General features: G+C 40.3%; 1 protein-coding gene across 2 annotated transcripts in view; it reads right to left on the reverse strand.

The window, feature by feature from the left end:
- The window catches only part of DPYSL3 (dihydropyrimidinase like 3), a 107,046-nt gene extending 80,832 nt beyond the window's left edge, over positions 1-26,214 (reverse strand). The window contains exon 1 of one of the 2 annotated variants that reach the window (XM_019739098.2): positions 25,599-26,214. In XM_019739098.2, coding sequence (XP_019594657.1) covers positions 25,599-25,979 — 381 coding nt within the window. In that variant the 5' untranslated portion in view covers positions 25,980-26,214. Of the gene's footprint in view, positions 1-8,786; positions 8,989-25,598 lie in introns of those variants that run through there. The other variant, XM_019739101.2, reaches the window with a different exon arrangement.
- Between the last annotated feature and the right edge of the window lie 280 nt (positions 26,215-26,494).

Genomic DNA, 26,494 nt, shown 5'->3' on the forward strand with positions numbered 1-26,494 from the left:
AGGGTCCATTCTGAAGACAGTTTTTATGACTGTAAAATAACTGACGTCCATATGATGAGTAGAGCAATATGGCAGATTAGATAATTTAGCCTGTCCAACACAAAATATATAAATGCACAGTTAGGGGCCAAAGCAAGGGAATTGAAAATAGAAGTAAGCAGGAGAGCTGATACTTTAGCTGCTTTATGGGAATTTGCCAGTTAGTAGGTGCTTCAGGATTTAATGTATATAAAACACTTCGTAACCAAGGGTTTGGGTTTTAAAGCTCCAGAGAAGACAAGAAAGGAGGTCCTTCGGTCCACATCAAAGCAGGAGAGGTTGGAAGAGACAGCCCCCCTCCCATCATATAAATTTTGGTCCCCTGTGAAGAAAATCAAGTAGGAAATCTTATTAAAAAAGAACGATGACAAAAAAAAAAAAAAAAAAAAAAAGGATGATGACACGGAGCTTGTTGGCCTTGGTTTATGCTCTTGACGGGGCATTATAGGGTGAGTCTCCTCAGAATATGTAATGATGGGGGGACCCTTACACAGGTATAGATTTTACTCTAAACCACTAGGAATTCCTAAAATGAGATATTAACATTAAAAGCGGTCATGTCAAAGATATCATTGGGATAGCTGGCAAAAGCAAAACCACTCAAAAGAGACACTTTAGATGCAGACTCATTAGAATCTTTCAAAAAAGCACTACTCAACATGGGCTCATAATTAGAAATTACAAAACATACAAGCAAGATTTAGCAGACACAATAAGTACACTAAGTCCCCTCAAAACTTCATATAAGAATCAGATAAAATAAAATGTGTGTTTAAATTAACAAAATTCCCAGTACAGATAAGATTTAAGTACAGAAACAGAATATGACACTATCAAAACAGAAAAATGGAGATTTTTTAAAAGGGGAAGGGCATATAGCTTCTGGAAAAAAAATAGCCAATGAAATCAAATACTTAACGGACGATTAAACAGCAGATTGAATACATCAAAGGAGAGAATTTGTGAGCTGGAATGAAAATATGGTCAAATAACTGATTGTGGCAAAGAATGAAAAGAAATGGAAAATACAATAGAGAAGCTAAGAGACCTAGACATTGGAGAGATGATTCATCATCAATTTATAGGCATTTCAGATAGGAAAGGAGAGGGAATGGATGGAGGAAATACTCACTGTGATAATGGCTAAGACATTTCCAGAATTGTTCAAAGATGTGACTCCTCAGATTCAAAAAGCATGTTGCGTTCAAAGAAGGAAAAATAAAAATACCTGAATCTTTACTAAAATTGCAGAACTCAGAGACAAAGACATAAAGATTAACTACAAGTGAATTTTGATTCTGAAACCACATCAGCTTTGGAAAGACCCCTGGCATCTTTAAAGTAATATCAAACATCACCCAATACAAGGTTAGTGTTTAGCATATTTTATCTATTCTAATTCTCAGTAATCTATGCAATTCACATGTGGACATGATAAGAATATTTCCTTTGTATGCACATACAGTTTTTCAAAATCTCTATCATGTGATGAGTTTGGTCTTAAGAATGTGGTCTCTGGTTCTGGAGTCAGATGAAAGAGATTCTAACCCTGACTCCACCAACCAGAAGCTTTCTGACCTTAGGCAAGTTATTTAATCTCTGTATCATTTCACTCATCTATAAAATGATGGCACTCATAGATTATCATAATTATTTTGTGTTTTAAGTGACATGATACATATAAAATGTTTAAAACAGCACCCAGAATACAGGAAACAATGAATATTACCATTACTGTATTTCATTTGAACTTCATAGTAGCACTGCACTGGAGGCTTTGTTTCCATTTTCCCAGGGAATTATATTATTTGATAGTTAATGGCTCATTCAGAATCACAATTAGACTTTTTAGAGCTAGGACCAGAATTTATGTCTCTTGTGTCCTACCATTCTGAGTTCTCTTTTTAAGCATTGCTCTCATAAAAATGTTTTTCAATAAAGGATTTATCCTGGGTATCCACTGCATAAGATAACACACCTCTCAAATCTTCAAACATTCCCTTTATATTTATTGGTCTGTTAGAGGGGGGCTTACCGACCTTCTTAATACACCCTCTGACTTTTCTATTTTTACTGCATCCCTAGGCTGTACACATCAGTTCAGTTAGGACTGGCATTCGGTTATGTATAAGTATCTGTAAGGGAGGCTGGAAAGTGGAGTTTTTCAAGCTGGACACACAGCCACCCTCAACAAAATCAAGGTTTTCTTAAAACAAAGGAGACAACTGATGATTGGTTACACATATAAGAGGTGTGGTCTGAGAAGCAGATGACACCTTTGGAAAGAAGGAGGCAGCCAAGAGAATGCAAGAGGCTCCCAGGGTTTGTGGCCCTGCACATGCTGTGTAAGGGTCTGCATAATTTGGCCGTGGCTGACCTCTCTGGCTTTACCTTTTGCCCAACTAACGTCCTCACTATCTACAGGATTTCAGGTTCTTAAGTATACCATGCTTTCTCTTTTATAGATCCTCTGTCTGGAAACACCCTCCCCTCCCATTCTACGCCGCCACCACCACCACCACCACCACCAGCACCACCACCACCAGCACCACCCACCATTACACACACACACACACACACACACACACACACACACACACGCACATGCACACCAGCATACATTTCCATCACCATACCATACATGCATACTTTGCCAGGCTAACTCAAATATGCATTGAGCCCATGGGAAACCTTCCCTGTCCCCCAAGTCCTGGTTCAGCACCCCCATCTGTCCCTTAGACCTTGTGGCCCTTGGTGCATACCCCTATTAGAACACCTATCACAGTGTACTGTGTGTTTGTGACGGTGGCCCACCTCCCCACCCCACATTTTCCAAACTGTTAGCATCTGAAAGGCAGGAGGAACTCTATTCTGTTTTCTCCAGGTCAGGTTGCATTTTACTCATTTTTGGTTCACCAATTATTTCCACAGTATCGGGTACCAAAAGAGTGACCAATAAACATTTGTGGCATAAATAAATGAATAAATTCAACTCTGACTGTGTTCATAGGAGGGAAAACACAGTGCAGACAGACAGTAATAATAGTTATTGTGTATTGAGGGTTTATAAAATGTGAAGCATGATGGGTTTCAAGCTTTAGATGAATTATCTTCTTTTATTTTTCTAACAATTCTACAATACACATGGAATTACCATGCTCATTTTACAAATGAAGAAACTGAGGCTCAGAGAGGCAATTTGCCTCTCATATAAAACATTGATCAGGGATTTGAACCCCGGTTGTTTCTACTCCACAATCTAAACCCTTAATGACCAGGCTATGTTGTGATACTCGAGTTGGCTGTATGTTCTGAGAGAGAGCTGCAGCACGAAGCTCCAGAGCACCAAACAGCTGTTAGGTAGTACAGATCGTGCTGACTCAGTAACAGACATTTTATCTTATCCGAAGAGAGAATGAAAAGAGAGAAAAGCGAAAGGCTAGGGGGTCTTTCTTTGGGGAAAGAGAGGAAGCAGGGTGACAAATGAAGTAAACTGAGAATCCACATCAGAACAACCACAGACTCAGTCTAAGAGAGGCATTTCATCTATCAATACCATTCTGACAACCAGAGAATTAAACATCTCTGGGGAAAGGGTTCCCATCTTGACTCACAAGGGCAAATGCTGAGTTCTGAAGCCTGTTCTCCACATGGGGTTTAGCAAAAGCAGCTTCCCAGATGGCCTCATAATCCCTGAAGCACGCATTAACATCCCAGTCCCACTGGAAAATTGGCACAGGCAGCAAGTTATACAGAAAGCAAGCTTATCATAAGAATAATAAAAGCTTACATTTATTGGGCACTTATAACCCATCTCAGGCAACTGAGTGGTTATTTCATTTAATCCTCCAAAAGAATATAGTGAGATAGGCATTATCCCCATTTTACAGACATGGGACCAAAGGACAGCAGTTGTGCTTGTTAGTTGCCTACTGTTTCAGCCCCAAGCCCATCCTTCTACCGTCTATACTCTCTGTAACCTCTGCTTGGCTGGGACTCTGCAAACTACATGACCCAGGACCCTTCACCAGCTAGTTTCCTATGAAGTTCTGCAAATAGAAGCCAGAAAATGGAGAAAGTGAACCAAATAAAGGGACCAGAACTTCCTTCCTGCTCCCCTGTTCGGGCAGCATCACTCCTATAGCTGCTGTTGTCTCCCGTCTCCATCTTCTCTTGGCACTTCCACGCCCAGTTTTGTCACACCTTCTCAAGGGCGTGGGAACAGATAGGCGGAGCTCTCTCCTCAGAAATCTGAGCACCGACCCTGCAGGGCAGCCCCTCTGAGCACCTCCATTCTAACAGTTCTCTCTCTTTGTTCACTCAGCTTTGGGTGGTTGCTGTTTTCCTCTAGCTACTGCCTCTGGTTTTACCTCTATGTTCCTTTTTCACCCTCCAGCTTCCAGCATGTATATACCCAATTCTCTGTAGTAAATCCCAGTGTCTGAAGTACCTAGGATGGTGTCTGTTTTTATGACTGAATATGGATTGATACAAAGATGTTAAATATCGTTTCTAACATCACATACCTAATAAGCAGCACTGCTATTCCTAAACTCAGGTTTTCCACAGACGTTTAAATAGACAGATTTATCTGCTGTGGGGAACTAGGGCCACAGCAAATAATCAGCAAATAATCAATACACATATGTTGAAATGAACCAATTTCTCAGTGCTCACACCATAATTACATTTTTGTTAATAATAACATATGTGTATAAATCTTTAGCATTTGGAAGGGATTTCATAGGCATTACTTCATATGATTAAAAAAGGAAATATATTATAGTTAAGAGTGTAACCTTTAGAGTAAGATAGACATTAGTTTAATCTTGGCTCTGCCGTATAATAGCTATGTGATCTCTGGCACGTTACTGAACCTTGTACCTTTGTTGAAACTTAATTTTGTTATCTATGAAATCTGGTTACTAGAACCACCTACCTCATACAGCTGCTATGATCATGTAATTAATATAATATAGTAGTATGTCAAGAACTGTATAGGGTCTGAGATTTTATCCTACTTACAACCTAACAAGTTAGCTTGTTAGTATTTCATGGATGCTGACCGAAGACAGGAGATTCCTGGGTCAGAGACAAATGATTTCACTACTCATGAGAAAAGCATTAGCCAGATTTTCATGTTGGCTTTCACTAATTGCTCATGCTGTTCAATTCTCACAGGGATGATGCAGAGGGCTGAACATGGAAGTCTGCACACACAGTGGGTTGTGTTACAGAACACTGTGCTTGGAGGATTCACTATTTTTATAGTTAACTATAGTAACACTACTCTTTGGGGGAAATGTTACCTCATTTGCCAAGCTTGCTCACTGAAAACACAACCATGAGAAATAATCCAGGTAAAGAGGAGTCAGAGCTTTGCATTTTGAGGATAACCAGTAAGGACATGCAGGGATATTCAAAGCCCATGGTGGATTGCCTCTCCCAACAACATTTATGAAGTACTTAGTAATTACATAGTAAATGGTAGTAATCACTATGAATCTCATAAAACCCAATACTCACCCTAATTTATAGATGAGGAAACTGGCTCAGAGAAGTGAAATGACTTGCTTAATGGTAATATGTTTTGGGGACGTGATCATTCTGGGTCCCAAAATCAGAAATCATGACCCCAAATCCTCTGCCCCTTCCTCTCCATCAAGATGCCTATTTGTAAGGATAAGTAGCACATACCATTAACCTAGGACTGGCTACATAGTTTGTGGGGCTCAATGTCCACTATTTCTAGAATTCTTGAACTTTTGCACCAAAGGGGCCCAAAATATAATCTATTTTACTGGGTTCTGAACTGTATTTATGAGGTACCTGGTTGTCCTGTGAGCTTCCTCAGAAGCTACCAAGGGTAGGGACACATAAAGGGAAGGTTGGGGAAGAGCTCTATCCAAGCAGCTCCACTGTTATTGGGGTTATGCATAAGATTACTTTGGATTTAATTTTAAAGGGAAGGCATGCTCCTAGAAAACCTCTGACTTAACTCAGCTAATATTTTGTTTTAAAGGTAGAGAAGGTAAGACCCACAAAGAAGAAGGAATTTGGCCAAATTTACACAATGAGTAACAGAACCACATCTCACCTTTGCTCTCCTGGCTTTCAGACAAATGTTCTGTCCTCCAGGCTGGAGTTTGCCTCAGACAAGTGTAAGAGCTGTTATATAATGAGATGTGCTTCTAAAACCAGACAGTACCAAGCCACTATCAGGAAACTGCGCACTTCTAATTCCCTGGCTAGACTTGACAATGATCTCTCATACCAGCTAATGTAACACAGTGCCTGGAGTCAGAAAAGCTTGGTACGACTCCCTGCTACACTGGGTAATGAGCTAGCTGATGTTCATTCATTCACTATTTCATTCAAATATTCACTGACGGTCTATTATATGCCAGGGACTGTACTAATTACCAGGGATATAACTGTGAAAAAGATAGATGCATAAATAAGTTACTGAAACTTTCTCATTCATTCATTCAAAAATGTATATTGAGCACCTACTATAAGTCAACCACTGTGTTAGGTACTAGGGGCACTGCCCGCAAAAGGCTCCCAGGCTAGTGGGAAAGAGGTAAACAAGAATCTATAAGACAGAATGATAAGTGTCAAACAGAGGTGCATTTGGGAGTACACAGATACACATCACCTGGCTTTGAGGACCCAGGGAAAGATCTCTGGAAACACTCAAGATGAAGCTGAGATTTGCGGGAGAGAGAGAACACAGCCCAGTTACCGCATCTATAAAATAGGACTAATATTTTTCTTTCAGGAATGCTATTGTGGTCCAAAGAAAGACATCAGTTTTCCGTATCTGCAGGGGATACATTCCGAGTCCCCAGTGAATGCCTGAAACTGTGGATAGTACCAAACTCTACATGTATTATGTCTTTTCCTACCTATGATAAAATCCAATTTACAAAATGAGCACAGTAAGAGATTAAAAATAGTAACTAATAATAAAACAGAACAATTATAAAGTACGGTAATAAAAGTTATGTGAATGTGGTCTCTCTCTCTCTGATAACTGATCTGATATCCCAGACTGTTACCAAGTCACAAATGAGCAGGGAGCATTGACAGCGTGGACACACTGGACAAAGGGCTGATTCACCTCCCAGGCAGGACTGGGCGGGATGGTGGGAAATGTCCTGACGTGACTCAGAAGGGCACGCAATTTAAAACTTATGAATTATTTACTTCTGGAAGTTTTCATTTAATATTTTTGTACTGCAATTGACCTGAACTGAGACTGTGGAAAGTGAAACTGCATGTAAGTGGGGACTACTGATGCCTGCGTCCAGCCTGGCACGCGGGGATGGACGGCACTGCATGTTACTTGGTGTCCCTATCTTCATACACACAGGAGCTGACCATGACTTTATGTCTGTCTGCGGCTGATGACCAAAAAAGTCAGCAGCCCACAGAGGAAGAAATCTTTGTCTCCAGCCTCATTAGCATTAGGGACCAAGCAAGTAACCAGGCCCAGACAGTGGCCTTGGAAAGGACCCTGCACTGCTGGCCACTTCACTTGGGAATTTCACCCTGTGGCTAAGACTGAACCAAATACAATTTTCCGCCTAAAGTGGTTTCCTCCCCCACCCCACCCCATTGTCTCCCCCCACTCCTCCACCCCCACCCTTCCCACCAAGTGATTTATGTCTCACGGAGGGCCTTTTCCCCTTCATAGCCCATCTGGCCTTCCTGCCTCAGCCTGCAGGGAGGGTGTAATCCTGTGTTTGCAGCTTTACAGATGGTTTCTATGGAAATTATGACAATATTACAGCTACTGTGGAGCCACATCATTGCTGATTGAATGAGTAGACGGGACTTGAAAGGGGAAATTTGGAATCAACGATCAACAGCCTAAGTCCTTAGAGACAATGACTAGTTTTCGTAATGTTGTTCCTATCAACAGTGAAAACAATAACAAACCACTATTGTTCTTATGTTAACAATAGGAAGAAGGGTTATTTCTCAAGTTCTTTGTAGAAACTAAACAACTACAGGCCCCAAGCAAGTGCTCACTGGCAATATTCAGAATGAGGATCTCACTCGCATGTGGAATTAAAAAACAAACAAACAAGCTCATAGATACAGAGAACACATGGGAGTTGCAGAGGTGGGGCTGGAAGGTGGGCTAAAGGGGAGAAGGGAGTCAAAAGGTATACAAACTTCCAATTATAAAATAATTAAATCCTGGCATGTAATGTACAGCACAGCGACTATAGTTAACAACACCTTATCCCATATTTGAAAGTTGCTAAGAGAACGGGTCTTAAAAGTTGTCATCACAAGAAAATAAAACTCTGTAACTGTGTTAGTACGGTGACGGATGCTTACTAGACTTAATGGCAGTGATCATTTTGCAATGGACATATACATAGTGAATCACTACGTGACACACCTGAAACTAATATAATGTATGTCAATTATACCTCGATAACAAATAAAAGACATCAAACAAAATCAAAAAAGAGTAAGGTAAATTTTTAGATACAGGTTACAGAAACAAAGGGTATAACTTAAATAACTAAATCCTTCAAATTTCCACCATGTCACACAAGATCAGGCTACAACTGAATATGACTGGGTGTGGTTTGACAACTGCTCTCTCAAATCATCACATGAACTGTGTAAGGAATTGGGAAACAGAAAGGCTTATTTAGGGGAAAGGAGTGGTCAGCATCACCTAATAGTTTCCAAATGCTGAGACAGTAAAGAAAGGAACCACAGACCTGCACCTCCATTGAAGATTTCTCGCCAGCACTGTTTCTTACTTCTGCTGTGGCCAATATTTTCTCCCATGAGAATGTAATCTCTCTCTCTCTCTCTCTCTCTTTTTTTTTTTTCCAACTACGTTTTGAGGTTAACTTGAACAGAATTCTCTTCTTGGTAAAAGAAAATGTAATGCTTTTGTTTCATTTCAAAAGCAATGCTAGGTCTTTGTAGAAAATGTGGGAAATGTTGCAGAAGGAATAAAAGCCAACCCAAGTTATCCATTATCCCACTGAGACAGGTTAGTTAGCGTGTTGTTAGGCAGACAGGAAGGTCCCTGGTAAAATGAACAAAAGACAGCCCAATCCTAAAACTCCAGGTTTTGAAGTAACTTATTCACTCCAGGATAAAATGTAACAGCAACTTGAGGTTAATAAATTATCTCATAAAATTCCTTTTGCCGGGCAAACGGAACAGATCTGTTGGTTGGAATGGGTTATTTTGCCAATCCCTTCAGGATGGGCAAACAGAACAAACCTGATAGATGATTTTGTTAAAAGATGCCAGCTCCCCTTCCCCAAATAGGCAAGGGAAGGTACAAAACTAAGAGCTTTTGCCTCAGTCAGGGGGCATCCCATTCGGGAACACCCTCCCACTCAGGAGTTGCATTTCTTTGCTTTTTAATAAACTGTCTTCTTTTGCAACTCCTTCCCTCTCCTTGGTCCGTGTTTCCATTCTTCGGTTTCAGAGACACGATCCCGGCACTCACTCATTCACTCACACAGAAAAAATGTCCGACATCATCACTGCTCAGAAATATACCTCTGCTAAGATTTTGCTCAATTTCCATTTAATTTTTTACTGTGGCTGACAGCATGGGTTTAGGGATTTGCAAGCTGAGCTCGTGCATATTATTTAACCTCTCTAAGCCTGTTTTCCCACCCAAGGAGTTGATAACACCTTCTTTCAGAGGGCTAAGGGACTTAAGAAACCACAAACACTTTCTCATGCCATTATTCTTCTGCAGCATCAGTTTTAATGTCTCTATAGTGTTGTTATATGAATATGCCGTACATTATTTATAATATCCTATTACTGGATCACTTGTTCTGTATATTTACTATCACAAAACATAGAGTGACTTCTTATCATCTCCAGCCCTTCCTTTTGTTTTCCTATGTTATTCAGCAGAGAGGTTGAAGTCAACTGATTTACACCAAATACACTGAGTCCATGTGACTGTCGGGGACACTGAGGACCAGCCGTCAGGAGTGGGTGGCGAGTGCCCTCGCAGAGCTGAGCTAGTGGAGAGAGTAGAGGAGCACTAGGTGGGGTAACAGAGAATTTGGTTCTTAGCTCTACCCCCAACTCCCTTCTACTAACTGTGTAACTTGGGCACGTGACCTAATCTCTCTTCTCATTTGTAAAATAGGTATAATTATAGTTCCTCCTTCCAAGGGTTTTTGTGAACAGATTAAATCAATGTATAGTGCTTTAAATTTTATTTTTTGGGGGGGATATTGGGGAACAGTTTGTTTTTCCAGGACCCATCAGTTCCAAGTCAAGTCTACGTTTTCAATCTAGTTGTGGAAGGCACAGCTCACTGGCCCATGTGGGAATCGAACCAGCGACCTTGATGTTATGAGCACTGAGCTCTAAGCAACTAAGCCAACCAGCCACCCTTGTATAGTACTTTACAAAGTACCTCGGCACAGCCTTAGTCCCAATAGCCCCACAATGGAAACAACCCGGGTGTCCATCATGTAGTGAATGGATAAACATACAACAGAACAGTACCCAGCCACAAAAGAAGGAATAAAGTACTGATACATGCGACAATATGGATGAACCTTGAAATGTTATGCTAAGTGAAATAAGCCAAACAAACAAAAAAGGCCACCTATTGTATGATTCCATTTATATGGACTGTCCCGAATACCCAAATCCAAAGGGACAGAAAGCAGATTAGTGGTTGCTAGGGGCTAGAGAGAGTGGGTAATGGGGAGTTAGTGCTTAATGGATACTGTTTCCTTTTGGGGTGATGGAAAAGTGCTGGAACGAGATAGTTATGACCACACAACACTGTAAATGTATTTCATACCACTGAATTGTACTTTAAAGTGTTTAAAATTGTACATTTTATGTTATACACATTTTACCACAGTAAAAATAACACCAACAAAATAAAACAGTGCCTGGCATATACTAAGCACTCAATGATTTTTATTTTTCACCCTTATTCCCCTCTGAGGGTCGCATTTTTCATATTTATAAACGAAAGGGACAAAATAATCTTTGAAATTGCTTCTAACTCTGATATTCTACACTCTAGCTGGATGCACCTGCCTTGTTGTGGGGAAATTGTTTCGTGAATATCTGCCTTCTCCCTCCTCTGGCACGACCAGGGCCCAGTGCATCCCTCTGAGTACTCATTTTGAAGCTGCCATCACCTCTTCAAGTACCTGATAAATCTCTGATTTCTAGTGACTCTGAAGAGGCTCATGGTGGACTCTCAGTAAATATCTGTTGGACCCATGAATAGATGAAAGAAAAAAAGAATTTAAGAGCAAATGCCTAGCCATTGCCTCTCATTGCATGCCTCGAGCGGAGCCAACCCGTGCTGCATTCCTGAGCCCTAAGTCAGATTTTGTGCAGTGAGTACACATCTTCCAAAAGGTAATAAACACCTTCCCAAGTACACCTACCCCTTCCCCTGAAAATTCCTAATCATACTTTTATTGGACAAGCCATTCTTGCAGTTCCCAAAGCTCCACTTTTGTATCTGTTGACATGTCTCAAGGGCAAGTGAGCCTAGCAGTCTCTCTGTTCAATTAATTAATACTCCAAGAGGACTTACTTCCTACACTTACCTCTCCTCTGTGCAGCTCCAAGCTGTTTGCTGCCTTCGCAGGTCTCCTTTCCTAGCACTCCTGCAAATCCTCATTTTAAACTTGATCTCCTTCTTTCTCATCACCTGGACTTCTTTTATTTCTTTCCCACTGTCATTTTCAGGTTACCCTCTTGAACCTCCCCCTTTCTTCTGGTTTTGTTTTTTGAGTTTGTTTTTTTTTTTTTATAAGAGTTGATTTGAGCCAACCTGACGACAAATGCCAGGGAGCGAGTTCTCAAATGTTCCCCTGTGTTTGTTCTTTACAAAGCCTTGCCTCTACTTCATAGATCTGCATTCTCTAAAATACCGTGCATCTGTTCTCTTCATTGTCAGATATGCATTTTTAATTCCTTCCCCCAATCTCTGACATACTGAAGAAGGAAACAAGTGTTTCTTGTTATGTAGTTATCAGATCTACTTTAAATGTCTGAATCTTTTCATATTGAAAAGTTGCTATTACTCACTCTGTCACTCTAATACACACACACACATACACATTGTGACCCTTTTCTTATATTCAAGACCAAGGGTTGGTAAACTATTGCCCTTGGGCCAAATCCAGCCCACAACTTGATTTTGTTAATAAAGTTTAATTGGCACATAGCCCCCCACCCCCGTTCATTTACATATTGTCTATGGATGCTTTTGTTATACAAAGCTTTGTAATTAGGACAGACACCTTATAGCCTGCAAAGCCTAAAATATTTACTTCCTGGACCTTTATAGAAAACATTTGCAGATTCCTGTTGTACACAATCAAGAGACATCTCATCCTTTTTTTGCAAACCCTTAGTTGACTGCATGCATTGCCAAATATGGCCTTCATTTTCATATCACCCACACCCATTTGAAACTCCCTGCTCCCCATACCCTGTAATCTCATTAAAATGTTCCCTAAACGTACCACTGGCTGGCTTCCCAACCCTCCCTTGGTGGTGTGTAGGAGAAAACTATATCTCTGGAAAGGTTTTCCTTCCCTATCTATTGTGCGAGATATCATCATTTATCAACTGTATTTTTTTTTCCTTCTCACTCAGTATCCGTTTATCACAACTTTCCATTTCATTGGTTTTATTTATTTCTAAGTGATAGAATGTGGGAATATTAGCGGAAAAACAGCCCCTCCCTAACCTACTTCCAAATAAACATAAGCATTGCATCTCTTCTCTTAGTATGTAGTCTAGCTCTTGAAAACAAACCAAAAGGTCTGCCCTCAATAGAGACTGTCCAGAATGGGCAGTGTGCAGGCTCTGGGTCCCTGTAGACCTGTGTTTGAGCCTGGTTTCTGCCACCATCCTTTAAATCAGGCCAACCCCCCTCCCCCCAGCAAGCCACAGCACCCAACAAAGATTATCATTCGGCACTTGGGACTTATGACAACTGTCCTAGTCCCTCTCCAATTCCTCCCTTTCTCTATCTCTTGGCAGCTTTGTAGGGCCTCATAGCTTCTCATGTTTTCTGATTTAGCTACTGTGTTCACCTTTTGGACTTGACCAAATTCTGCTCTCCTGTTTCAATTCCATGAGCCCCATCTTCTCACTCTCCAGAAAGTTGCGCTGAAACAGGGCCTGGTTGGGACCCCCACAAAAGAGGCCTTGCCTCTGGCCTAGTACTTAACAATTGATCAACTCCCTCCCTGTGGTTTGAGCTTGGAATGTCCCCTGCCCCAGTTCCCTGCTTTAGATACTTACCGTGAAACTTATGCTTGCTTACTGCTCACAAGACCCCATGCTTACTGATCACAAACTCTACGGCCTAGCGTTCTTTCCAGGTTCCTGGGTTGATGAGCACGTTAGAGACACACATCGCCTGAGGGAAGACTCCATACAGACCCCTGGAACCATCTCATGGTCTCTGGAGGAATGTCCAGATTTTCCCTTAAATATCCCAGGCTGGTCTGAGAATGGTAAGGCAGTTTTTGGAGGTGTTAACCCTCTACCTTCTCAGACCACTGGTGCTCTGAAAATAAGCGCTTATTCTATGACCCAGCTCCCTGTGTCGGTCGAGATTGGCTGAGCGGTGCAGGCAGCACCAGCCACGGACTCGTTTGGCCTCTGGTTTCACCCCTACTTAAAAAGTTGGCATTTTTATTTTGGATAATACTCTTAGCCAAGCCAGTTCTAGGTGCTGGATCCCATTCAGTACCCACACTTATGTGCTACCACGTGAAAGGAGAACAGCAAAGTGGTGTACGAAAAGCAGACAGGCCTATAGTTTAAATCCTGACTTTGCCCATTTCTAGCTGTATAATTATAGGAAGTCAAGTAACCTCTCCAAGATTCAGTTTCTTTTGCAGACTATGTAGGTATTAATACCTATTTTGTAGAGTTATCGCGAGAATTAGAGATAGCAGTGCCTTGTATAAATTAGTATTCCATATAGGGACCTTCCATTAGAACACATATTGAACCTCATATGTGTGTCCCCAAACCCAAGGAAAAGTAAAAGTTCAAGAGAGTAAGGTGAGAATTACTTTGGTAGAGAAAAGTTTTGTTCTTTTACTGGATCTCCTTTTACAACTTGAACTTTGTTTCAATGTTTTTATCTCCCGCTAAGATTTAAAATCTTCTTCTTCCCACGTCTTTTACTTTGTCCCACTTACCAGGCTCTTGTGGCCCCTTAATCTCATTTGCTGTTGAGCAATGTGGTCCAGGCTGCACCCGTCTTTCTTACAGAATTTACACAAAAGGCTTCTCTGGCATTCTACACCCTAGAGTCCTGCCTGTGAAGTTTCATATAGGAAGCAAGCATCCCATGCTCAGTGTTCTTGTAACATAAAAATGACCACACCACATGTGGACATTGCTAAGAATATTCCATTGTCAAATGACAATGAAATGAATGTGTGCTAAGATTTAGCTAGAAAGAGGTTAATGAACTCCTTATTTACAATAGCAAAAGAAGAGAAAATAAAGTAAAATCAAAACTGAAAAAAAATGTAAATCTTCAATTAAAAGGAATTAGTAATTAAATATATGATACGTCACAATGGAGTCCTATATGGCCAATGTAAAGCATGCTTTAGAAAATCTTTGATGCTCTGTAAAGATGCCAAAATAACTTAAGGTTAAAAAATACAGTTTGGGGTTTCCGGTCCAGTATGTAAGGGGCTTAGAGGTTGCTGCTCCATCTTAACAACAAGTAAAAAGCTGCACAAACTAACAAATCAACAACTCTTTTAACTCTTTTTAGATCCAGCAGAAACGTGAGGTCACAGGGAAAACTGCTGCCCCCCAAATTGGAGAGACAGATGGGTAGATAACAAAGAATCACAACTTACCTGAGCAGAAACCCACAAGCAAACGCTTTCATGGGAACCAACCAGGATAGGAAAACCTGAACTGCAGTTGACAAACTGCTGGAGGCTCTGTGTGGACAACTCTTGAGAGTTAAAACCTCCAGGGGAACCCAGTTATCAGAGGGCCCTCACAGATTTGACCATTACCTCCAAGAGCGCTACTCGATCCTCATGGTGAATAGCAGAGAAAAGTCTCCTCCTGCTTCTGGAAGGGGCAGGGGGAAAAGAACCATTTGAAGTACACCAGAGCATTCAATTCTTCTTACCAAAGCCTGCCTTTAGGAGAAACTATTTTACCAGAGCCTAACCTACCTGAGGGAGAAGGGGAAGTCCAAACCAGTCAACTCTAGCCTTCCATGGAGGAGAGGGAAATATACAAGTACAATTCCAGCCCCCTCCAGCCATCCTGTTCCACCTAAGGAGGGCAGGCACTGAGAAGTGTGGTGAAGTCCATGGTCCAGGGGGCACGAGCTCACCTAAAGACGAGCTCCTAATCTCAGGACTACAGAATGCTACCTGCCCTCCATGCGTTACCGCTACACTACTAAAGTTCTGTTTATTGGAGTTCATTTTATCCAGTGCATCATGTCCACCTTTGAACAAAAAAAGTACAAGGCATTCTAAAAGGCAAAAAACACAGTTTGAAGAGACTGAACAAACATCAGAACCAGAGTCAGCTATGGCAGGAATGTTGGAATTATCAGACCAAGAATTTAGAAAAATTATGATTAATGTGCTTCAATGGAAAAAGTAGACAACGTGCAAGTATAGATAATGTAAGCAGAGAGATGGAAATTCTAACAAAAAATTTAAAAATGCTAGAAATAAAAAAACACTGTATGAATAATGCCTTTGATGGGCTCTTTACTAAACTAGACATGACTGAGGGAAAAAATCTCTCAATTTGAGGACATACCAATAGAAACTTCAAAACTGAGCAAAGAGAAAAAAAGGCTAAATAAAACAGAACAAAATAGTCAAGAACTGTGGGACAACTACAAAAGGTGTAACATACACATAATATGCGTATGAATAACAGAAGAAAAATGAAACAGATGCATTGTTTAAAGCAATAATGACTGAGAATTTCCCCCAAATTAATGTCAGGCACCAAATCACCACAGAATCGAAGAAGCTCAGAGAACACCAAGCCCAAGAAACTATACCTAGGCATATCATATTCAAATGTCAGAAAACTAAAAAGACAAAAATCTTAAAAGGAGCTAGGAAAAAAAAGGACACTTTGTTTATAGAGAAGCAAAGATAAGAATTGCATCTAATTTCTCAGAAACCATATAAACAAGAAGAGAATGGAATGAAATATTTAATGTGCTTAGAGAAAAAAACCCACCTAGAATTCTGATGTTGGGAAATATCTTTCAAATATGATGGAGAAATAAACACTTTCTTACACAAAAAATGAAGGGAATTTGTTGGCAGTAGATCTGCCTCACAAGAAATATTAAAAGAAGTTGTTCATAGGGAAGGAAAATGACAAAGATCAGAAATTTGGATCTACATAAAGAAAGGAAGAGCATTGAAGAAAGAATAAGGGAAGATAAAATAAAAACTTTTACTTTTCTTATTCTTAATTGATCTAACATATAAGAGTTTATTCAAAATAATAATAGCAAAAATGCATTCAATTATGCATGCGTATTATGTATGCTTATGTATAGCAAAGATGACTAGCAGCAATAGAAATTTTAAAATATTTTGAGCTAACCTGAAACTAATAAAAAAAATCATGAGTTAAAAAATAAATATTTTGATCTAAATAAAGGTAAAAATATAATATATTAAAATTGGTGGGAGACAATTAAAACGGTGCTTAGAGGGAAATTTATTTTAAAAAAGATGGAATGCATATATTAGAAAAAAATAAAAACCTAAAATCAATAGTGTAAGCTTCCATCTTAGGAAATTAGAAAGAGAAGATGAACTAAACCCAAAGTCAGCAGAAGAAAAGAAAGAATAAACATTAGAACATAAATCAATGAAATTGAGAATAAGACATCCATAAAGAAAATGAACAAAACCAGTTCTTTGAAAATAATCAATAAGCTTCCAGCCACGGTAACTAAGAAGAAAAGAGAGCTGACACAAATTACTTATATCAGAAATAAAAGAGGGACATCACTACAGAGCCCATGGATATTATAAGACTAACAGAGGAATATCATGAACAACTCTATGCCCACAAACAGCATAAGCTAGACAAAATGCATTAATTTCTTAAAAGACAAAACCTGCTAAAACTCACACAAGAAGAAATAGATAATCTGAATATACCTATATCTATTAAATAAATATATACCTATTAAATAAACTTGACCTATATCTATTAAATAAATTTGATCAATAATTAATAAACTTCCAAAACAGCACCAGGCCCATATGAGTTCACTGGTGAACTCTACCGAACATTTAAGGAAGAAATTATACCTATTCTCTACAATCGCGTCCAGAAGACAGAAGCAAAGGGAATACTTCTCAACATATCCTATAAAGCCATCACTATCCTAACACCCAAACCAGACAGACATTACAAGAAAAGGAAACTAGAGACCAATATCTCTTATGAGCATAGATGCAAAAATTCTCAACAAATTAAAGCAAATCAAATTCAGTAATGTATAAAAAGAATTATACACCTCAATCAAGTGGGATTTATCCAAGGTATGCAAGACATACATTAGAAAATTAATGTAATCCATCACATCAACACACTAAAGAAGAGAAATAACATGATCATATCAATAGACACAGTAAAAGCATTTGACAAAATCCAGCACCCATGCATGAGAAAAATTCTCAACAAACTAAAAATAGATGGGAACTTCCTCAACTTGTTGAGGAACAGCTACCAAAAAATTCTACAGCTAACATCATACTGACACTGCCCAACTTCAAGACTTACTGTAATGCTGCAGTAATCAAGACAATATAGTATTGGGGGAAAAAATAGACAAACAGATGAATGGAACAGAATAGAAAGCCTAGAAATAGACCCACATAAGTACAGTAAATTGATCTTTGACAAAGGAGCAAAGGCAATACAATGTAGCAAAGACAGTCTTTTTCAACAGATGGTGCAAGAGAACAACTGGAAAATCGCAGGCAACCAAATAATCTGGACACAGCTCATACACCCTTCACAAAAATTATCTCAAAATGGATCGCAGACCTAAATGTAAAATGCAAAACTATGAAATTTCTACAAGATAACACAGAAAACCTAGATGACCTTGGGTATGACATTGCCATACCCTTTGGGGAAAAGGCACAATCTACGAAAGAAATAATGGGTGAGCTGGACTTGATTAAAATTAAATACTACTGCTCTGCAAAAGATAATGTCAAGAGAATGAGAAGACAAGCCACAGACTGGGAGAAAATATTGCAAGAGACACATCTGATAAAGGATTGTTACCCAACATATACAGAGAACTCTTAAAACTCAAAAATAAGAAAACGAACAATCCAATTCAAAAATGGGCAAAGACCTAAACAGACACCTGATCAAAGAAAATACTATAAAGATGTCAAGTAAGCACATGAAAAGATGCTCCACATTGTATGTCGTTAGGGAAATGCAAATTAAAGCAACAATGAGATACCATTATACATCTTAAGAATGACGAAAATCCAAAACAGTGAACACCACCAAAGGCTGGTGATGAAGTGGAGCAACAGGAACTCTCACTCATTGCTGGTGGGAAAGGTACAGCCACTTTGGAAGACAGTATGGAGATTTCTTACAAAACTAAACATACTCTTACCATATGATCCAGCAGTCACACTTCTTGGTATTTACTCAAATGAATCAAACATTTGTGTCCACATAAAAAGCTGCATGTGGATGTTTATAGCAACTTTAGTCCTAATTGCCAAAACTTGGAAGCAAATAAACTGTCCTTCAGTAGGTGAATGGACAAATAAACTGTAGTACATCTACACAATGGAATATTATTCAGCGCTAATAAGAAATGAACTATCAAGCCATGAAACCCCATGGAGAAAGCTTACAGGCATATTACTGAGTGAAAGAAGGCAATTAAAAAAGGCTACATATTATAAGACTGCAACTACATGACATTCTCGAAAAGGCCAAAGTATAGAGACACTAAAAAGATTAGTAGTTGCCAGGGGTAGGAGGAGTTAGTGAGGGGATGAATAGGAAGAGCACAAAGGATTTTTAGGGAAGTGAAAATACTCTGTCTGATACTATAATGGTGGATACATGTTGTTATACATTTTGTCAAAATCCACAGAATGTATTAATACAACACCAAGAGTGAACCCTAAGCAGACTATGGAGTTTGGGGGATTATGATGTGTCAAAGTATGCTCATTAATCGTAACAAATGTTCCACTCTGGTAGAGATGTTGAAAATGAGGGAGGTTAAGCAGGTGTGGGGGCAGGAGAAATATGGAAAATCTCTGTACTTTCCATTCAATTTTGCTAGGAACCTAAAACTGCTCTCAAAAATAATTTATTATTATTATTTTTTTAAGTGGTAAAGAAATAGTTTAAAAACAGATACTACTGCATGTTTCCACTTTTATTTTGGAATGAAAAATGCATGCGTCATACACAATACATGAAGAAAATACACTACTGTGTTAACGGCAGTTTTCTCTGGGAGATTAAGTGGAAATGTAGTTTATGTTTTCCTAATTTTTTTTTTCCTGTTTGGTTCATCTTTGTTTCTCCAGTACTAGTTTTTGATTGTGCACCTACATAGCAGGTGCTTAATAAACAAATTAATAAATGAGTAAAGAAAAAAAATTAGTGAGTGAAGGGAGATTTGGGGATTCCTCATTACATTTATGGTGAACCTTGTTCTCCACACCCACTGGCCCATCCCCATGTATGTATTTATAAAGAGAGTACGCAGAGCACTAACCAGCATCTGGTCCATCGCCTCATCACAGCCTTCAACAGTTTTGAGCTTTCCTCTTAGATACTGGTCCATAAAAGGGCATATATCCCTGAAGAACTGAGACTGACAATGAACTCATTAATCATTATAATATTAAAACCACTGACTATTATGGCTTTGGTCACATACGTACTCACCCAACTATGTAGGCAATATGAGCTACTCGGGTACAAGAAAAAAACATCAGCATGTCTATTTGTATTTATGCTGATATCTCTTCTTTTTTAGTTTGTACTTTTTATTTGTATTGTATAATGGTTACAAGATATTAATGCATTATTTGCGTATGTTATTTATATATATGCACATGTGCATGCATGTACATATAGAGAGAGCATGATCAAAAAAATTGTGAGGTGCACAATCAAAAAAGTTTAAAGGTCATTACCATAGTGACCATCTGTTCCGGCCCCTTCATTATGGAAAGGAGGAAACTAAAGCTCAGAGAGAAGGGAGGTAACTTGCTCAAGTGATACAGCTAGTTAAAGATGGGGTCTCCAAGCTGAGTCTGCTAACGCTTTATGCAGTTATTTTGGTATAGCTTTTCTTTTCAACTGTCTTTTGAATGCCATATGAGTCCAAGTTATGAGTACAGATAAATGTTGGTATTATATTTTCCTAGAAGTTTAATATTTAAAAAGTGCTCACACACCTAAATGGACTTTTTGCCTCCTCTCAAAAATGGAGGGTTAGCTTCCAGTCACAGACTGCATTCTCCTCAGCCAAATTTCCTGTTCCTAGTAAGCTTTATCCACTATCTCACAGAAACATTACTCGAAGGGATAATGCCCAATGGAAATAAATCGTAAGGAGAATCAGCTGTAGAAATCACTGACAGAAAAGCATCACAGACAGTCTCTGGCCGCCTTAAACATTACTTACAAGAGCCGTCAGCAAAACCCTGTCCCCGGGGACCATTACTTTGAGGGAACTCTGCCAATCGAAGCATTACTTGGAAGGCACATTTTTTATGTTCCTCAAATGCTCATTGTCAAAGTAAACCAAAGTTCTGAAAGATTTCAAACACTTCCAAGTTTGGGGAAGTAAATATACTCCCAGATTCCCTGAGGGCCAGGTAAGCAAAAGCAATTTTTTCCTAGCTTAAGTGCAAACTTTCATTTGTCAGAGCAGCCTGGTAAAATTAATTTACACTACAGAGTTTGGATTCTGATCACTACAGAGGCTTTCATAAACCTAGAATTCTATTTTCAGCTGTCTTCCCTGGCGCAGGGTAAGGAGGAGAACTTCAAGGTCTCTGAATCATTTGGAAAACTTTTCACCCAGGACCAAGAAGGCAAATGACATACGATAAAAAGTTAAGGGTCACATCTCACTTGTTTCAAATTCTCTTCTCTAACACCTACAACCCCCATTGACTTCACAAAGAAAACACCTTGCTCAGTAGTGGCCCACGTGGGAAGCAGGGAACTAGAAATGAGCCACAGTTTCTGAAGGAGTGAGTTATCAATAGGCCCATGTAATCAATGTCATTACTCTGTTTTCACCGGATGACAGAGTCTTTGTGGTATCATTTGCTCTTGGCTGGTCATATATCATTATTCTCCTCCTTTTAGTAATTTCACTGCAGGAAAAATTCCAGAAACCATCTTGAAAAATGGTGGGAAATATTTACTTTTCACTTAGAATTGCTTTTTTTATGTACTTTTTATCAAAAATTAGAAACAAAAAGTTGTATGGGCCAACCACAGAGGATTTGAGCAATATGAATGCCAATCATGAGAAAAATCTAACTATAAAACTTAACAAGGTGTTTACAGGTAGGTCCGGAACCACAGTATAAATATCCAGTCATACATCAAACCTGGAATTTGGACTATAACTCAGAAACTTTTTTATACTTCTATTCTGCCAAACACTTGTTATTTACTTACTTCGTGATTTATTCATTAATTAACTAAACTCATTTTTTTTCTGATGGTGGGAGTAATAAGTAGGTATGCTAGAGACAAAGCATATTTTGAGTTTATCAAGACATTTTAAAAAAATTTCTTTTGACAACTTTGCAATCAATTTGGAAGAATAGGGCTTTGCAGTTACTGTACGCAAAACCAAAGCAACGGATCTCCAAGATGGAGGAAGGTTTCTAGAGGTGTGGCAGGAAGATCTGTCCTTGCCCTGTACTATAGTAACATGTCAGGAGCAGACACAACTGAATTTAAATAAAGAAGCAGCCTCCCAGTCTATAAAGAGGATGGATTCTGGAATTACAGAAATCAGTTTGAATTCTGGCTCCCACTTACTATGCATGTAGTTTGGGGCTAACAACTTAGAGTCCCTGAGTTTCAATTTCCTTATCTGTAAAATAATTTTCTGTAAGAAAAAAAAGAGGAGGAAAAAAACTATATATATATATATATATATATATATATATATATATAGAGAGAGAGAGAGAGAGAGAGAGAGAGAAACTATATATATATATATATATATATAGTTTTTCCTAGGCACAAAGAAAGTGCTGGAAAAGACGTACTACTTACTATCGAATCTGCAGATGGTCCAAAGCTGGGAGAATTATCATGGTATAATAGAAAGGTGAGCTAAGATGGTAATGAATATTATAGCGGGAAGAAAAATAAAATCCTATAGCTAAAGTATTCTTTTTTTCCTTATGGTTTTAAGTACAGTTGTATCAGCATAGAATGGAGAGCGTATGTGAAAAAGTTTCTGAAGGTTCGAACGACAAGGAACTTACTATGGAGACAACAGCAAGATATGGACACTGAATTATAAGGTGTATCTTGTAGTACAGAAGCATATGCTGTGTATAAACCGAGGAAATTTTCTAGCCTAATGCACATTGCCATGGCCATATCTTGTCTGGAGCACTGTGTTCAGTTCTGGACACTGTATTTTCGGAAGAATATTTACAAAATATAGTATATCCTGGAAATGGTGAGTAGCTCATATAAGAAAGGGATGAAGAAGCTGGCAATAAGGCTAAAAAAGAGAATTTTAGGGAGAATGTGATAATTGCCCTCAAACATACATAGGGCAGTAAAAATCAAAGACTAATAGTAATTAATATGTACTGAGTACTTATGTGCATAGTAGTCACTGTTACCACATTTTGCAGATGAGATAACTGAGGCACACAGGCCATGTTACATGGTGATAGTCACATAATTTGTCAGGACTGAACCAGATTTCACCCCAGTTGTCCATCCCCAGATCTGGAAGAGCTATTAAAGTTATTTTCCAAATATATATTGCTAATCTCTATCTTATAGGATCACAGTAAGATTTCACTCTCCCAATTTTTCTGAAGTTGGACATGAACTGATGGTTTGCTATGACCAATGAAATGGGAGCATAAGTCGTGTTTGTGACTTCACTGTGGGAGTTTAAGAGTCTGTCAGCAGTTTGCCACATGCTCTTCCCACTGTGGTCATGGGAATTCCATCAATCAGGGACTCTGAGGGGCAGTGATTGAACAGAGCTGCCCTGCTGACCTGTCGGTTGATTAAGGCATTGAAATTTGGGGACTGCTTGTTACTGTGGCATTACCCAGCCTTTTCTGACAGATACACTACTCCACAGGCTTAAAAGCATTAAAATATTTCAGAATAATGAAGCATATTTATTCTTATGTTTCAAAAGATCAGAACTACGAATAGTTTGTAGAAATTACACGTAGGCAAATTAAGGCTTAATTTAGATTTTTTTTAAGTAAAGTCATCTAAAAGTGGCTTCATGAGGTAGAGAGGTTCCAGAAAGTGGCAGTATTTAAACAGAAGCCAAATGATCATTCTGCATCTATGTAGCAAAATATATGGCTTAATTAAGGAGGTTTAATGTATCAAACATGTATAGAATGCCTTCAATGTGCCAGGCAGAAGGAGAAATCCAAACACACAATCTCTATCCTCAAGGAAATTATCAGCAAGTACAGAAGTAGATAACCTATGCTGCCTCTTCTAACAGTGTGATTCAACTAAATTAGAGATAATAACATGGCCTGGATGAAGCTGACAGCAAGCCTGAACTTACAAATAACCATGTAACTCCAGAAATCCTGCTGGTGCTTAAGTTGTATTATTATTTTTCAATTAGGAGCCAAAGTATAGGGTTTACAAAAGGAAGGAAAACGAGAGAATTGCTGGGTTTAAAGAAGGAACATTTTCCCTTTCTCTAGTTACCATTCTTAAATCTTGCAAACCAGGCATATTATCTGGCTTACATCAGGGTTGTTCCAGCAAAGCGAACAGCACTGACTCACAGTAATTTTTACTGACCTTTTCTATCCCTTCTTCCACCTCTTAAGAATCAGGAAGGGAACATTTCAACATTGATCAACTCAGGCCTGAAGGGAGGCAATACCCATCTTCAGTTTAGAAATCAGCCAAACCCTTTCCTAAATATTTGAAGTTTTTCCTAAAAGAGTATTTGAGCAGGGCCTAGAGGAACCCCATATTCTAAAGATGAGGTGAAAATCACAAACTAAGTGATTCCAAGGGACACTGACCTTATTTCCCAATGGCACTTTTAAACAGGACGCGGTTTTCCCTGGTAGTATCAATAAAGGTTTGTTTGGTTGGCTTTTTTTTTAAACTTCCAAAAATCAAACAGTGGGGAGAAATGTGTTGTCCTTTCCCTGGCTTTCAGCATTTTAATGGAAATACATCTAAAACTTGGGTAAGCTTTCACTGTAATTGCTCTGAGGCAGACATTTCCATTTCAGGTTATTATTCATAACTGTATTAGTGTAGAATAATACATGTGGCTGGATTTTGCAGCCAGTATCAATAGACCAGGGTGACATATCTGATTACTATTGTCCCCCAACTCAAAAGCATCAGTTGAACTTTAAGTACTCCAGCCCTGCCCAGGCCCTGAGTTTTCTGAACTAGCATTCTGATTTTCTATAAAATAAACAAATAAATCAGGGCAAGCTGTATTTCAATGCCACACCTTCCGTTATTCAGTGTGACATGAGTTTCTCAACAATACAAAGACAAGCAATTGGTTTGGCACATGTAAGAAAGCAGCGAACTTGCAGCTTGTGCTAGATTAATATGCACCCATAATACCAGGCTATTCTTCCAGAGACAGCTGGAATCCTGTGGTACCCAGTCTTGTGTCAAGCTATGTAAACAAATACACACCTTAAAACACAGAGGTGAAATGTCAATCGAGGGCAGACGGGAGACATGGCGATAGTTTAGTCTAGCGGCTCCACACCCAAAAGTTTCAGGGACAGAGCTGATGTTTGAAAAGTGAGTCGGGAGACCGCCCATCCTGTACTTTCATCCGTGCATATGGAGATGACCCCATTTTCCCAGCACCAGTCTGTCCTCTGGCCTGGTGACTCGGGTGAAGATTTTATCTAGGGTCAGAGAGGAGGCCAAGACAATTGTGTCCGGTTACTCAGATGAGAGAAAGGCTGGAAAATCACTGAGCTTCCTGGACTGGTCCGGCTGACACACCCACCCAGAACCAATGCCCCAAGGTTGCGGCAGGGAGGCAAGGGGATCCGCGCACAAAGATGCTGCATTTGGGGACACGCATTAATCCTGACCCAGGCTAGGAGGTCACGGCACTCTCAGCGGAGGATGCCCTTTTGCTCCTAGTCCCCCAGCCCCTTGCCAAGTGAGCAAAAGAAAGTTGTGCCGGGCCATGGCGCCCCCGGTCGAGCAGAGAATGAGGGCAGATGGAGAAGAGACCCAGGCCCCCTTACCTTGTCCTTGGGACCAAGGTTCTGCAAAACCTCCTTGCCGGTGGCGCTGCGGATCTCGACCCCAGCGGGCGTGGGCGACGCGGGCGCGGGATCCCTGCTCTCCTCCCGGCCTTGGCCCCTGCGCGGGGGATCCCCCTCCAGCCCCGGTCGGCTCGCTGAGCTGCGGCTGCTGCCCTGGCTGCTTCGGGGAGTCTTCGCGCCCCGCTGCCCCACGCTCAGGGCATCGAAATCCAGCGTCTTGCTCTCGAAGGCGCCCTCCACGTTGCAGAACATGCCTCCGTACTTCTGCCGCGGGACCTGGTCTGTGGTGCCCGGCCTGGCTAGGTACACCGGCAGGTCGTCTTCGTGGGAGCTGTCCCAGCCTCTTCGGCCCGAGGCCATGGTTGGAGCGCGACAGCGGCCCGCGGGTTTTCTTCCCAAGAGGCGGAAAGGGCAGCTGCCGGCGGCGTGCGCGGAGCCACAGTGACTGGGGCGGGAGGAGGCGCCTGAGCCTTCGCGCCAGAGGCGGCAGTGCTGCTCCGGTTCCTGCCAGTCCCCAGCCAGCCAGCCAGCGCGGCGCAGGGGCCGGAGCAGGGCGCACTCTGCTCACCGGACCCCTCGCCTGTCCACCCGGCCGTGCCTCCTCTCGCACACCGACCCTAAGTTGGCCTCTCAGGCTTACGCGTCCTTGATACCCATAGAAAGCAGAAATCCCAACTTGACGCGCGCGCGCACACAGGCAAGCACATACACACGCGCACACACACACACTTCCCGCTCTCCCAACAAGCCCCAGATTCACACTCCAGAACTTGCCTTACTCACACATGCAAACAAACCCTACTTTACCCACACCAACTCTCCTCACAAACACAAGGCTTTTCTGCCATGCTTATGCACTTAAACCTAGTTGGCTC

This window comes from Rhinolophus sinicus, linkage group LG10, assembly GCF_036562045.2.
Source record: "Rhinolophus sinicus isolate RSC01 linkage group LG10, ASM3656204v1, whole genome shotgun sequence".
Taxonomy (NCBI): Eukaryota; Metazoa; Chordata; class Mammalia; order Chiroptera; family Rhinolophidae; genus Rhinolophus; species Rhinolophus sinicus.